Consider the following 15774-nt stretch of genomic DNA (forward strand, 5'->3'; position numbering starts at 1 on the left):
TATTTTCTCTTTTCCATATTGGAAGATTATTCAGAATCAAGGACTGCAGTATTGTTTTGGTTATCTTTTTGCTCATTTAGATAACCTGTCTGTTTCCATTACTAGATCAGCAATGTGCGACTCTGAGTAGTTGTGCTGGAACATAAAAAAAACGTATTAAAGTGAAAGCTGCATTCAAACCTGGATTCATTAAACGCGGTTGGGAATTGTAGACTTCGGTGGTAATGGTGCCCACTAAGGAAAAAAGATCTTGAGAGGAGAAAACGTTCTCCACCTTCCAAGATGATCGAGAAATCATTTTATTAATAGGCCTTAATAATGATCAAATTATATAGCCGGCCCTCACAAGAGACACACGTTTTGTCTCTCCAGAGAAGTATCATTTGTTACCAGTTTGTAAATAAAGTGAGGATCGGTTTGGTTACTAGTAAGATGAGAGGAAATAGATCTGACATAACGAGTATAAAGCGCGAAGACAGAAAAATATGCAAAAGGCATATAATTAAAAAAACGTCAAAACTATCTGGCCAACCAGCGCGAGTGACAGAAACGGAGCAGCAGTCGAAGCCCTCCTCCCCCCAGCTTTCCCGCCTTTTTGCCGTTTCTAAAGCCTTCCGCCGCCGCCTCAGTCTACCTCCCGCTACCCGTCTCCAACCACCTCCGGGGGATCTTCTGCGCAGGCGCGGATGGCTCCGACTTTTCCCGCCTGCGAGTGCCTATAGCGGACACGCACTGAACGAACAGAATGCCGAGTTCTCACTCTTCCTTCCCCCCACCCCCCACTCACCTCCACTCCCAAGCAACTCAATGCTCTTGGCGGGAGTACTCGACGCCCTGCGTCGTGACGTCACAGACGCGACGTTCTGCGTCTGTGCGTCGGGCGCCGTCAGCGTCGGGCGTGTCCCAGGATGCACTGCGCGGGGCTGGCTCCTGCCCACAGTTGAGCTTGGCCTCCTTCTCCGTCTCCTCGGTGGAGCAGAGCGGAGCATAGTGGCGGCCCCGGTGGGTCTCGGACGAGTCGGACGAGGCTATTTTCTCCCCGTTCTTCTCGAGCTGTCGTGATAGCCTTCCTCCCCCCTGACCGGTGGGGCGCTTGAGCCCGGCGGAACATGCGGCTCCAGTTGCCCCGCGGCGAGGCCGGCGAGTGAGAAAGGGAGGGAGGGAGGAGGGGAGGACGGTGGGGCCTCCTCTCGCCCCCAACCTGCTGGGCCCGGGGCTCTTCCTCCCCCAGGGAGGCAATGACAGCGGCTCCGGGACCGTCCCCGCAGCAGATCAGGGACCGGCTGCTGCAGGCCATCGACCCCAACAGCAACGTGAGTAAAGCGGGATAAGTCCAGGGAAAGGGGCAGCTCGTCTCAAACCACTTGCCTGTTTTTCTGTGGCTTCACAAGTCCCTGTTAGTCCCAGGTGACATTAACCATGCTGACTTAAGTATGGTGGATTGTAGTCCACCACATGTGTAGGGCACCCGGCTCTAGAAGACTTGGTCAAGGATTTGGGGAGAATGAGAACCATATTTTATCATACTTATAGGGGTAGGATTCCTGTAGTTAGATGTGGATGTCTCTCTGGGGGTCTGGGAGAGACAGACAGTCTATAGATTTCTTTATCTAAACAAATTGTACTTCTGATAGGGATGGTGGCAGGAAGGTTTTGAGCCTGTAAGCTCTACTCTCTTGCTTTCTTGGCTTCTCTCTCTGTTCCTCCATTTGCATGGCTACTGGAGCAATTCACCTTCCCCCCATATTTTGCCCCAAAAGTAGATACTGCAAGAAAAAAGATTGACCAAGCTCCTTGTCTGGAGTCCCCTTCTGGAGTTTCTTGGGATCTTTTATAATCTATAAATTGTATTCTATAATGCCCAATAATTAATGCTGCCTGAAGCTTATTTTTAGTCCTTTGCTTATCTTTTACTGTACTCTCATTCTCTTCCCTCCAGTTACCCAAACATATAGTGTTTTCTGTCTGACACCATTTCCCCCTCCCCTTTTTTGCTTCTTCAGAATAGCATAACTTGTGTAGTATGGCTCAGAGCAAGAATGAGCAAGAATTTGGTATTTATCTGCTGGGGCCGAGGAGGGTGGCTTGTCACAGTTTAGGCTACTATTTTCTGTTTTAAGGGCTTCTTGAAGTACTTCATCTTACCTTTTTCTCAGAGCATTTGTGTTCTATGTATAATATACTAATATAAAAACATCTTTTTTTTCCCTTGCCTTGCTTTCCTTTTATGTATTGTCCCTAATCCTCCATTTGTTAGGTATGTGAGAATCTGCTTTGTATAATCATATTCTATGGGTCTGAGCAGGGAAATTTTATTGCATTTTTATTCTAATTCTCCCAGTCCCAAAATATTTGTAGAGCAGAGCCCTGAGCTGTACTCCTTTGAATTTTATAAAATTATTTATTACTTCAGCTTGTGGCATCTCCTAATTCCTCCACATCCAGCCTGTATTTTCTGCAATTATTCCTTTCTATGCTGCTCTTATAGCCCTGTTTTTGAGAGGTGAGATGGATATTATCTAAGCAAAGCCTAGTTATCCTGAATCTCTGGACTTTTTATTCAATATAAACATATTATAATGAATTTATTTATTATACCTTCTTGGAAAATAAAAAAATGTTATCTTTTACTTTAAAACATTTTGTGTGATAGTGCAATAGCTTTAGTGAGTAACTACAGTAACAGTTGTAAATTACTCATCTGGTATATCATGTATATAATTTGCTTATTTGGCACTGGAGAAAAAAATGAGGCCCAATGGAAAGCACATAAAATTATGTTTATCTGCATAGAAACATTCAAGGTAAAAGACCCATATATACGAGAGCTCAGGAAACAAATTATTCTAAAAATTTGTTAGGCATAACATTCAGAACATTTATACCAGAGGTGGGTTGCTCCTGGTTTTACTACTGGTTCGCTTTGCGCGCGCACAGTTCAATATAAATTGTTATTTGCACAATTTACAGTGAACAGTACACGCACTACAAAACAACATGCTGGCAACGGCCGCAGGGACCAGGGAACTGGTTCGGGGGCATGGCCAGCATGGGTCGCTGCCAGTTCTGCGACCCAGGCCAAAAAATCACTACCGGTAGTTCGGCCGAACCAGGAGCAACCCACCTCTGATTTATACTGACAATTATACTAAGCTGAATTAAAACAACTGTGCTGGCCTTTGTTAAGAGTTTATCATTTGTCATCTTTCAAATCAGGCCCTTGCGTTACTCTTCTTTGGCAGCTGCCATAAGTAAAAAGACTGTGTTTATGAATTATTTTGTATTACTGTGAGTAAGTAAAAGAGATGGTCTGGATGTGCTTTTCTGTACTGCGTTCTACGTTGATGGAAATAGTCAACTTTATATCAGGGTGAAGATACATGGCATGTAAACAGTCTGTTGTAGAAGAGCCAATTGAGTCTTGCAGGCTTCCCTTAAGCTTTCTCTTGAGAAAGGCTGAACATATTTGCATGTTTCTGTACATTTTGGTTTCTTATTTTAAGTATGTGACTTATCCTTCAAATGTTTGGAGAATAGTATATGCTTTATCAGACGGCTGGGGAATTCTGGGAATTGAAGTCCACAAGTCTTAAAGTTCCCAAGTTTGGACACCCTTGGCTTAAGGCAGGGGTGTCCAAACTTGGAAACTTTAAGACTTGTGGACTTCAACTCCCAGAATTCCCCAGCCAGCATGGCTGGCTGGGGAATTCTGGGAGTTGAAGTCCACAAGTCTTAAAGTTCCCAAGTTTGGACACCCCTGGCTTAAGGGAAGCCGGCAAGAGTCAATTGACTCTTGTACAACAGGACTGTTTACATGCCATGTATCTTTACCCTGAAATAAAGTGACTATTTCCATAAATGTAGAGTGCACATAGCATACATAGTGCTCCCTCCAGGTTCTTTTCCATATTACAACAACATGAGTTGGCTGGATTGAGAGAGTGACAGGCCAAAATCACTCAATGAGCTTTCGTGGTAAAAGAGAACTACGGGCAGTCCTCAACTTACAATAGATCATTTGGTGACCATTCAAAGTTACAGTGGCACTGAAAAAAAGTGACAGGACAATTTTTCGCACTTACAACCCTTGCAACATTCCCCATGGTCACTTGATCAAAATTTAGATGCTTGGTAACTGACACATATTTATGATGGTTGCAGCGTCCTGGAATTATGGGATCACCTTTTGTGACCTACCAAGCTAAGTCAATGAAGAAGCCACAGTCACTTAACAGTCACCTTGTTACTAACTTAACAGCTATAGTTGCGCTTAACATCTGTGGCAAGAAAGGTCATAAAATGGGGCAACACTCACTTGACCAATGTCTTATTTAACAACAGAAATGTTAGGTTCAATTGTGGTTGTATGTTGAGGATTACCTGTAAACCTGATTTTCTCAGTCCTCTTCTGAGAATACCTTAAATGCTATACTGATTTTCATTTGTTGCCTTTTCACAGGCATTAAACTTTTTTGCAGATAATATGATTTTAGTATTGGGGAAAGTATTGTGTGTCTGTCTAGACCACGGGTGTCAAACTGGATTTCTTCAACAGCCAGATCAGCATTATAGTTCTCCTCCAGGGAGGGAGGGGAGAGACAGGATGAACACCTCCTGCAGCACCCTGCTGGCCAAAATAGGACATGGGGGACATACACATGTGCCCCCCCCCCCATGCAAATTTTCAGCCTGGATGGCCTGCAGCCAAAACAGGGCACGTGCGGGAGGGGAGTGACTGCACCTTGCCCCGTTTTTGACTTGGACAGCTTCTAGCACTCTGCCGGCCAAAATGGTGCACAGGGGGGCCATGGATGCTGGTCTCTGTTTTTGTCCTGCAGGGCCTCTTGCAACACTTCGCTGGCCAAAACGGGGCACAGGAGGGAGGCCATTTTGGCTTCCATGAGCACTGCGGGCTGGTCCTTTGCTATTTCCAGGCTTGCCCCATGGGCCAGATTTAAGCAACCTTGGTCTAGACCAGGGGTGTCCAAACTTGGGAACTTTTAGACTTGTGGACTTCAACTCCCAGAATTCCCCAGCCAGCATGGCTGGCTGGGGAATTCTGGGAGTTGAAGTCCACAAGTCTTAAAGTTCCCAAGTTTGGACACCCCTGGTCTAGACACAGCTTTTTGCCTCCAGGCAGTTTGAAGTGACACCTTGCAGCTCTTTTCTGGTGAATTGAGATGACCCCCCACCCTCACAAAATAAAGCAGAATAATTGTGTTAAAACACATTTATTTCCTTGTCTTTTCCTACTCAGCCTCATTCTCAGCTGATGATTTCTCCTTTTTAAATTTTATACCACACTTTTATAAAATGAGTGTATATAAATATTTTTTTAAAAAACAAATAGTATACTTCAAACTCTCCTTTATGTTTTCTGCCTTAGTGCTATGTACAATAGAACCCATACTTCGTAGGCAACGGTTGGTAAATGTAAAAATAATTGTGTGGTTTTCTTTACTGGGCACTAGCTTGGGCTATACAATCTCCAAGAGACCTCCAATCTTTATATACTATAGTAGTAGAATTATTCATTTAAAAATGTGAGTTGCTGATCAACTTAGGTCTTTTTAGTTGCTCTTAATAAAAGTGCCTTGCTATTGCCAGTCATAGATTATTAATTCATTTAATTTACTTTTTCTGTTGGTAACTTCAGAATACTCTCTTCCTTAGCTGTCTTTTTCATAAACTTTTTATATAGTAAGGGGCAGAATAGCAAAAGGACACCTATTTTTAATAAAATGCTCCAATTTAGTGCTTCACTCCTTTTGAGGGTTGCTACTATTAGTTGGGAGCATATCCACTGCAGATTTGTGTTGCATATTATAAGGAAGAAGACAAAAATAATGGAAATGTGTTTAGTTACATATGTGTGTATGAACATTTCCTGATAATGGCATGCAAAGTTAAGATGCACCTTCATAATGTAGATCACTGAGATGGTGTCATGGCATCTGGTATGTCCAGGGAAACGATCATAATCACTACACCTTAATTTTTGGAGCCAATGCTATGGACCAAGGACATCTTATTTATGGCAAATCAAGCCATTCATGTAGAATAATTAAGCTGCTTTATATAACTAAGTTTGAAATAAAATCCCAATTCTGGCAATAATAAAATTTAGAGTATCAAATAAAATGAGATGCGGTATACTGGAAACAATCTATTTAAGTCATGTGCCTACAGTGTGACACCAAAGAAACTCAGAGAATTAGATTTTCACTTACCATAAAAAAGTAGGCAACCCCAAGCAGAAAAAAAGAGTTCCAGGCAAATACATTTTCAACAGAAAAAGCATCATCTTTTGACACTACCTGCTTCAAATATTTCAATTCTCATGTAGGGAATTCCAGGGATTCCACTGACATAGGCAGCTCTACTGTCCAGTGTGACATAACATGGTGTAGCTAATGCATAAGCTTTTCCCTAAAAGGATACTTACTTTCTGTTCATTTTTTTCCACAGATACATAACATGGTGGCAGTACTAGAAGTGATCTCCAGCTTGGAGAAATACCCCATCACCAAAGAGGCACTTGAGGTTTGTTCCTACAGCAAGTATTCTTTTCCCAATAAGAAAAAAAGCATAGAATACTAGAAAATGCCAAAAGTAGGCATGGTATTTAAAGTTGTAGAAAGAGTTATAGGAGGATGTAGGACATATGATGTGGCACCCAGAAAATATGGCATACTTCATTTTATCCTCCAAGGAAAGATTGAAGACAAACGAGGTCCAGGCAGAAGAATATCATGGCTTCAAAACCTAAGGGATTGGTTTGGACAAAACTCGACACCACTTTTTTCTGCGACTGTTGATAAAAACAGGATCACCAACATCCAAAGACTGATACGGCACAAGAAGGAGGAGGAGGAGGAGTTATATGTATCACCTATCTTATTCCAGTCTGAATACTTACATTCAACTTCTTGTTAGGCTTGATAATACTTTGTGATTGAGAGAAATGTGCTCTCACTGTTTTGACACAAGAATAGCAGCAAACAACAGGATTTTACTGGTCTATCTCTGAAGGCCAAAGAAGCTCCAGGTGTCCCAGCAATCCTGCAACCTTATATTCCCAGTCTCTTATTTTGACTGATATTCCGTAGTCACCCTTAATGTCACCTCCACCATGGGAGGGCAGAGGAAGCTGTTCACCCAAGATTTATGGCGGTTTCACCTCTTCTTTCTTGAAATAATTGCATTTTTAGATTCTTTTTCTTGACAAGAAGAGAAGCCCAGCATGAGCAGATTTAAACCAACTACTATTATTTCTGGTAATTCCCGAAAACTTTTTTTTATATGTGTTTACTATTTTTCAGTTTTCAGAATTTTGTAATGTCTGCCGACTGGCTGTATATGTGCCATACTGAATAAGGCAGAACTGACTTTTTTTTTTATTGCGTGGCTTTCCCCCCCCCCCCCACCTTCCTCTGTCTATCTGTTGATTAAAGGAGAGAAGGACACCCAAGCAGTGAATTATTGTGGTTGATAAAGATGTGAGCCTTTTAAGCCAGACAAATGTGCTAGGAACTTGTCAGGATCAGCTTGGAATGTACTGTAAATATTTTTTAATTATTCAAGGCTTTGGAAACTCCCCAGTCTGATTTAACATAAGCAAATGCATGAAAACAAGTAGAAATAAGAATAATATAAACAAGACTAAGAATAATAAACATAATTTGAACATACAGCCTCTCCAAAAAAAAGCACTGCTTTCTCCTTACCTGCTAAGAAGATTCGGTCCTCTGAGAAGACAGACACTTAAGTCCTTCACCTGACATGTTTTGGCCAAAGTTATTATCTTAACCAAATGAAACTTGATAAGAGTCGTCTAAAGGAAATGCAACAAGCAAGGGCAGATTCACATCAAGCTTTTGCAGTTAATTTTTGTGAACATTTGCAAATATGAGCCTTAGTGAACTGGATAAAGTCACGTATGATAAAATGTGCATATTCTGTGACAGTTCATGGATTTTAAGCTCCTTGTGATTTAAAAAAAATTGAATCATATAAAGAATGAGTATTGACAGCTTGCCTGAACTTGTTAACAGCTCACCTATTACTGTAGCCTGTGGAATTCCATGGAAGCTGCCCACAGCTTTCTCAGCCAGCATCAGTTAGAAAAAGGGAGTGTAATTTATAACTGGTTGATGCTACAAATTTCATTTACAGTTGAGATGATTCTCTTCTTGCCCGGACTTATTAAGTGCAGAATGGTTTGCATTTCCTTCGTTGGTTTTGATTCACTTACAATGGTATCAGTTTGATTTATTCTGCCATTTCAAGGTATATTTGGATGGGGTCGGTCTTTGTAAGGCTATTCTGCAACACTAGATGTGTGTACATATTCATGTTTGATGTGATTATAGATTTGGGGGGAAAATTAACCAGAGAACGTTCTTCCGCTTTACCTACCAATTTGATTTTTTTACTTCCTTAACTATAGATTTGATTCAAATGCTACACAAAAGATTTTTTTCAGTGTAATATTAAAATAAGTCAAAGTATTTGAAAAAAAATCGCTTATTGTAGCATTGATATTATAAATGTTAATGTATTTAAATAAATTAAAATATTTATTTGGGTTTAATGTATATATTTGAAAATACAACACTGGCTTTGTATTGATTAAAGTTTTAGGAAGATTATCATTTATTTGATTTAAAAGCCCATAGTGTACTGTATCTAGTAATAGCTCTATATTTTCCCCATAATGATATGGTAGCTTTTTGAAGTAGGCTGGACTGAGAGTGAGTGACCAGCTTAAAGTCACCCAGAGACCTTCTGTAGTTGTGGGTAGATTGGAAGCTGGGTCTCTACTCTAGCCCAACATTTTAATCATTATATGGCACTAGTGGTTAAAGTATTAAAATTGTTCTAATGTTCTCATTTTAGCATACTTGACTCATGTGAAAAACACAATTTGATGCTATAGTCAATTAGATTTGTTTCAAAATTAAGCCGTCCTGTTTGATTTACATTTTGCGGAGTACAAATTAACTTTAGCAAAAGGAGCCATTTCTCAAAATAGAAACATTTTTTTTAGGAAAATATGCAATCAAAGTAATTTTCCACCTCACAAGTTCCTTGCTCCTTCATTGTACTTTCCTCCCTTTTCTGATTGTGATTAAGAAACGAAACTTGAAATCAGCTTTTGAATTGTCCTATACTCCTTTTCCTCTTCTGGGCTTTGTCAGAACATACCCATTGAGAGAACAAAAGAAGTTTCTCCATTAATGATACTTTGATGAGGTGTCTTTTAAAATAATCATCTTTATGTTCTTTTTTTAAAAAAAAAACACCCTTAGGAAACACGGCTGGGGAAGCTCATCAATGACGTGAGGAAGAAAACCAAGAATGAGGAGCTTGCTAAACGGGCCAAAAAACTGTTGCGGAATTGGCAGAAGTTGATTGAGCCTGTTTCACAGAACGAAGCCACCTTGAGAGGATTGCCAAATCCCCCTGGATCAGCCAATGGTGGGGCTCACAACTGCCGAGTGGAAACTTCTCCTGGGGCCGTGATTGGATCTAAACCCATTCAAGATGTGAAGAATAGAAATGATGTCCAAAAGCTGCACTCTCCAAAGCCAGGGAACCGGAAGAGGCAAGGTGAGCCCAAGGATGGTCTCCCTCTGCCGCTGCCAAAAGTTTCCAAAGCCAGTTATGAAGTATTACAAAACTCTTCTCCGCCTCCCACCAATGGGATTGGTGGAAGCCCCGAGAGCTTTCCTAGCCCTCCAGATGTGAGTCTTCTCCCAGGGCCAGAAGGCAACAGGGATGAGGTGAGTGAAAATGACAAGCCCAGCAAGATCCCCATCAATGCAGTGCGGCCTCACACCAGCTCTCCAGGACTCTTCAAAACTTCCGGGACATCCTTACTGCTGAAAACAGCAGTGCTGCAGCAGCACCAGCATGACAAAGCAGAGGAGGCTGCTGCCAACCAACCTAGGAGTCCCCGTTGCTCCTCATTCAGTCCCAGGAATGTCAGGCTGGAAACATTTGCTCGGCAACACACCACGTATTCCCCCAAGAATTTGACGCTTGCCCCATGCCCAAGGCCCCCTCTTCTGGATGTTCCAGTGCCCTTATCGCCACCTCCCCCCTCTCTAGTACAGCTGTCACCACAGCCAGCACTAGCAAAGAGACTGGAGGCATCTCATCAAGTGGACCCTGAAGCACCCCTTCATGATCAGGAGCAACCAAGGGTGCCCGAGGGCCAGCTTCAGCTCAGTGCAGGAGCCTCTCCCGGCAGTGGAGCAGGTTCCCATTCAGTAGAGTCTTTGGCACCCTTGGTTGACTTATCCCCAGATGCTTCAAGGATGGACAGTGACAGTGCTGCCTCAGGGTCCGAGAGCAAGAAGAAGAAAAAGTACCGGCCCAAAGACCACACGGTCAACTTGGATGGGCAGCTGATGGAAGGCGGGGTCAAGCCTGTACGGTTAAAAAAAGAGCGGCGACTGACTTTTGACCCCATGACGGGCGAGATCAAGACTTTAGCACAGAGGGACTCTTTGCAGGTGGATCTTCCTGCTCTTGCTGAGCAGCACAGGACAGGCACAGATAAGCAGGAGCCGAAGCCACCTCTGCAGAGTCCCTTTGAACAGACGAATTGGAAAGAATTGTCCCGGAACGAAATAATTCAGTCCTATTTAAACAGGCAGAGTAGTTTGCTGTCCTCCTCAGGGGTGCAGACTCCAGGGGCTCACTACTTCATGTCTGAATATTTAAAGCAGGAGGAAAGCACTAGGAGAGAAGCCCGGAAAACTCATGTCCTGGCTCCACAGAGCAAACCTGCAGACTTGCCTGGGGTAACACGGGAGGTGACACAGGATGACCTTGACAGGATATGCAGCCAACACTGGCCTGGCGTGAATGGATGTTATGATACACAGGGTAACTGGTATGATTGGACGCAAGGCATATCGCTCGATCCACATGGGGATGAGGGGCGTCTGAACATCCTGCCTTACGTCTGCCTAGACTGAGTACAATTTTGCTAAGATGCTTTTTTTACACTGGCAGGTTAGTAAAGTGGGCAGGTGCTGTGCCATCCCCCATCTACCCCCCCATCACGCTGAAAGAGGCTCACAAAGCAGAGAGGGTGTGTCAGAGAGCTGGACGCTGGCAGTTTCTTCTTTCCTGTTAAATTTTATTTTTATTTTTTATTTTTATTTTTTTTGTGAAGTGCTGCTACCAGTTCACTAACAAAATTGCAAAGGGAGGCATAACAAAAGGTTTGATTAAAAAAAAAAACAAGTAGAGTTCTGAAATCTAAGAAGCCAGCTGTTTAGACACGAAGCAAAACAAAAGTGTTAGTTTTCCAAAGGTGAAAACCGTTTCCAGCTATTTGTGAATGCCAGAATCCGAGGTCAGGCAGGTACAGGTGGGTAATTGTGGAAATGAAACATTTAACACAAGAGTAGTTGAGTCTTATTTATTTGTCTTGATTTGATTTTCTTAAAAAGAAATAAATACGGCAGTGAGATGTTTTAAAACGAACTGTGCAAAACTGTAGGTAGTTCTTCTTTGCGTTACATTTCTCTTCAAAAGTCCCCCTGATGTGGAGATGTGACTTGCAATGATATGTGCTCTGCGGTGCAGGAAGGGCCAGAGAGAGAGAGGGATTCCCACCTTCGGCTCAGCATTCCGTAGACTTTCACGGGGCGTAATCTGGTTTCAGTTTGAATTCAGATCCAGGAAATGCTGCAAAAAAGTGTTCGCAGTTCTCCCAGCAGCACCATCACCACCGGCCTAAGCACGTTGACCCCCTTTCTGCAGATTTTCTATGGGAAAGCAGGGGGGGGGGGGGGAGGTGGTTATTTTTGTTTTGTTTTATTTTTTTCTGTTTGACAAAAGAAAATTCCAACTTGTACCGAGGGTGCTACTAGTTTGTAAATGTCCTGTGAAGGGGGAGACAGAAGCCTGTTTGTATGCTGGAAATATACTTGTTACCATTCCTTTAGATATTGTTTGCCTTATGGATATCCATCACAAAAGCGACTTGCAAAAACAGCCTTAGTGAATGTACAGTAACTAGACTTCTGTGTTCTTGGGCACAGAAGGGAGCAACTTTGCTATTGGTCCTTTCAGTGGACACATTGTGATATAAATGTGGAAATAAAAAAAAATTTGCACAAAATACACTGTCACTTTCTAATATTTGAAAAATGGCCAAGTATAGATGAGGGTTTATAAATGGGGATTGCGAGTGGAAGCGGAGTTCTTCTTATCTCCTGTTGGGCAATTAAAAGATTAAACTTATAAAATGTATGTTTTCTGCACCCACTAAGTCTGTGACTAGAGGTGCATAACGTGAGGCCATGGGGCCCTGTAAATCCTCTCCTCCCACTTCTGCCATGGCTGAAGCTCCCTTCAAAAGAGCTGCTGAATTGTTAACTCTATCAGTGGGAGAAGAGTTATTAAATATGTGGGGTGTAATATTAATTGCATTTAATTAATTCGGATTTAATTAAATGTACCTTTAAATTAAATCAAATTTAGTCTTTGTCCTGGTTCTGCATGTTTTTTGAGCATGATTCTAACATTCCACTCAAATGCCCAGTTTGGTTACTGTCTCCAGTCCTCAACAGAAGAACCTCAGCTGCAGACCATGCATATCTCTCTCACAATATCCAGGAAAAATAAAGATAACAATTTGTTTTATACAGGTGGGTCTTCTTGCAACATTTGCTTAATAACTGTTCATAGTTATGACAGTGATTTAAAAAGTGACTTACAGCCAGTCCCTGCACCTACAGCCATTGCAGTGTCCCAGGGTCATGCAACCAAAATTCAGGCGTGTTGGCATGCCAGTTGCCAACGCGCCTGAATTTTGGTCATATGACCATGGGGACACTACAATGGCCGATAGTGCAAGGACTGGGGTCCAAAGTCACATGATCACCATTGCAACCTTCTTCCCAGGGGGCTTTTAAACAAACAGCCAATGGAGGAAGCTCTATTGGCTTAATGGCCAGTGATTCATTTGGCAGCCATACTAAAAGTTCTAAAATTGAAACTCAATTGCATTGCTTAGTGCAGGGGTGTCCAAACTTGGGAACTTTAAGACTTGTGGACTTCAACTCCCAGAATTCTGGGAGTTGAAGTCCACAAGTCTTAAAGTTCCCAAGTTTGGACACCCCTGGCTTAGTGGATGTTCTAGGACATCTAGGATGTCCAATTATGGCTGTAAGTCAAAGACTACCTGTATTTTAATTTGCAAAGTGTTTTGCAATTGTCTATGAAAAGTGCTATCTAATTTAATTATATTTTAGATCCTCACTACTATGCGCTCATCACCAATTACTAGAAATTGTGGCAGAGTTTTAGACCGGTAATATCTTGAGAGGCACAGCTTTTCCACTGCATTGTCAAAACAAAATGTGTCTTTAGATTTAAACTCCAGATAGTCCTCAAATTACGATCACAATTGAGCCCAACATTTCTGTTGCTAAGTGAAACAATTGTTAAGTGAACTTTGCACCATTTTATGACCTGCCTTGCCACATTTGTTAAGTCAATCACTGCGGTTGTTAACTTCAGTGAATCTGGCTTCCCCTTCACTTAGCTTGTCAGAAGTTTGCAAAAGGGGGATCACATGACCCTGGGAAACTTCAACGGTCATAAATATGAATCTCTTGCTAAGCATCTGAATTTTGATTATATAACCATGGGGACGCTGCAAAGGTTGTAACGGTGAAAAATGATCGTAAGTCACTTTTTCAGTACCATTGTAACTTTGGTCACTAAATGAACTATTGTAACTCAAGGACTACCTGTATCCGTGAGTATTTAATCACATAACTTCTTTACTTGGATGACAATCAGGATTTGTTATTGCAAAATCTTTGACATTTTGTGAGGAGAGAAAAAGCAATTTACGTACTCTGCCTTTGGCTAGCTAGTAAAACGTGATCAAGCAAATGTCTAATTTCAGCCCAAGAGATTTTTCAAAAAAAAATCATCCATAAATTGAAGGCTCTCAGAAGGCTTGAAATCTGTGCCTGGTGTTGCGTTCTGTGTAACTTTTTTTGGTCTTAAGTTAGCATGACTGATGGCAGGGTTTGTGGGAGTTGCAGTCCGGTGCACCTGGAAGGGCATGTGTTTATCTGTTTTTGGATTAGTTGGACTTTGCCAATTGATAGTTTTGAAGCATATACAGTATTAGTTTTATTTTTTTAAAACTTTCCATGCTATACCAAGTTCTAGACAACATATGAGCAGTCTCTATAAATAAAGCTGCAAGCTGTTTCCCAAAACAGACATGTTTCAGTGGAGTGTATATAGTTCTGGTTCATACAGTAAGAGGTGTTTTATGTTTAGCTAGCGAGGCAATTTGTGACATTTAGATACAATTCGCCGTATTGTATTCTGCGTCATTGACTGTGGCTGCTGAGAGTAATCGAGAGTCACTGCCTCCCTTTTCCTCACAGGTTTTTTTACCATCCTATATGCCTTCAGAGTTGGAATGGAATAGCCAAAAATCCAGTCTGACTTATTCTAGCCAATTTCACCCATAAAATACTCCGAGGTTATTTTTTCAAGCAATTGCAGTGATGGAAAAGTAAGCTCTAAATCTCTGACAAAACATTGCTTGCTTGTTTCTTCCCCTTATTTTCTGCGTCAATTTCTATGCAAGAATCCAATAAATGAAGTTCTGTCATTTATATTAAAGCTAGTACAGTAGGAACAGAAAAACAAATATATGACCATGGGACCGGATAAGATCTTTTAACTTTTGCTGACTAGCACAACCTTCCCTCGGCATACAGTACGCCATATTCCTGCTACCAGTAGCTCCGCCATAATTGGGTGTGTTTGCACAAGATGCCTAGCAGTCCAGCACTACCTGTGAGTTTGTTACTCAGCCAGTAATCTGATGCCAGATGATCAAACAAAGAAGACTGGCACAATTGTACTGGGAGCAATGACTTAGTATCTCAGCTGTTTTTGTGGCTGTCAATTCCTGGTTTTTTAAAAAATGCTGTTGTAAATATTCCACAATGGCCTGATGAGAATCAGAGTCAACAGGTGCTGTGAGAAAAAACTAATTCCGGTACCTTCTTCCTGTAACCTCTCCTAGTTCCTATTTCACCCCTTTCCCATATGCATGGGAGAGAAAGGATGAGACATTCATGCTCAAAGACATTCTTCTCTTGTGGATGTTCTCAATTTTGTTTCAGATGCCTGAAGAAATAACCAACCTCGTTAACCCCTACTTCAAGGTTTGAATGATACTGTGAATCATGAATAGATAGAGCCTCACCCAGTGTTGAATATGGAGTGGATTTTTTAAGGCTTTTTTCCCCTTAAAATGATTTAGTTTCTAGGTTTGGTCATCACATTGAGACCCATGGATGTGGTTTACTAAATAATGTGAATCTGTTCTTTCGATAGTTCTGAGGTGGTATTTCCAACCTGCAATCCCTGCCTGGAGATGTCATTGGAATAATATTTTATTTCTCTTGGCCTGTGATTCCTCTGTTTGCCTGTAGCTAATTTTAATTTTTTAAAAACATTCATGTTTAGGTTTTGTACATAGGCTGATTTGATTTTTTAGTAAGCCAGTGTGGTGAGTGCAACTGATGTTGGATTATGATCGGAAAAAAATAGTTTCTAATTCCCCTGAAGAACATTTGGGCAGTCACAGTTTGTTAGCCAGCCCTTCGTCTTGGTGAGACGGGATTGAAGGAATGAACGTTGTGTACATTGCTTTATTTTATACTGGTTATCTTGTCAATGTTTATATTTTTTGCAAAAATAAATAACAAA

At 41.6% G+C, this 15774-nt stretch overlaps 1 protein-coding gene across 1 annotated transcript; it reads left to right on the forward strand.

Moving 5' to 3' along the window:
* The first annotated feature begins 911 nt into the window (after positions 1–911).
* On the forward strand, positions 912–12668 carry MED26 (mediator complex subunit 26). Its single transcript, XM_081969249.1, has 3 exons — positions 912–1313; positions 6469–6543; positions 9312–12668. Exons 1-3 carry the CDS (start codon positions 1239–1241, stop codon positions 10986–10988), a joined length of 1827 nt encoding a protein of 608 aa, XP_081825375.1. The 5' UTR covers positions 912–1238; the 3' UTR covers positions 10989–12668.
* The last annotated feature ends 3106 nt before the right edge of the window (positions 12669–15774 follow it).

The sequence above is a fragment of the Natrix helvetica genome (genome assembly GCF_964273705.1).
Source record: "Natrix helvetica genome assembly, chromosome: 1".
In the NCBI taxonomy this organism is placed as follows: domain Eukaryota; kingdom Metazoa; phylum Chordata; class Lepidosauria; order Squamata; family Natricidae; genus Natrix; species Natrix helvetica.

Excerpts from the sequence above, each read along its gene's own strand:
- MED26 (XM_081969249.1), top strand. The coding sequence starts at position 1,239 with ATGACAGCGGCTCCGGGACCGTCCCCGCAGCAGATCAGGGACCGGCTG. Across the intron at positions 1,314-6,468 it reads CCATCGACCCCAACAGCAAC|ATACATAACATGGTGGCAGT; the intron begins GTGAGTAAAGCG and ends TTTTTTCCACAG. Across the intron at positions 6,544-9,311 it reads TCACCAAAGAGGCACTTGAG|GAAACACGGCTGGGGAAGCT; the intron begins GTTTGTTCCTAC and ends AAACACCCTTAG.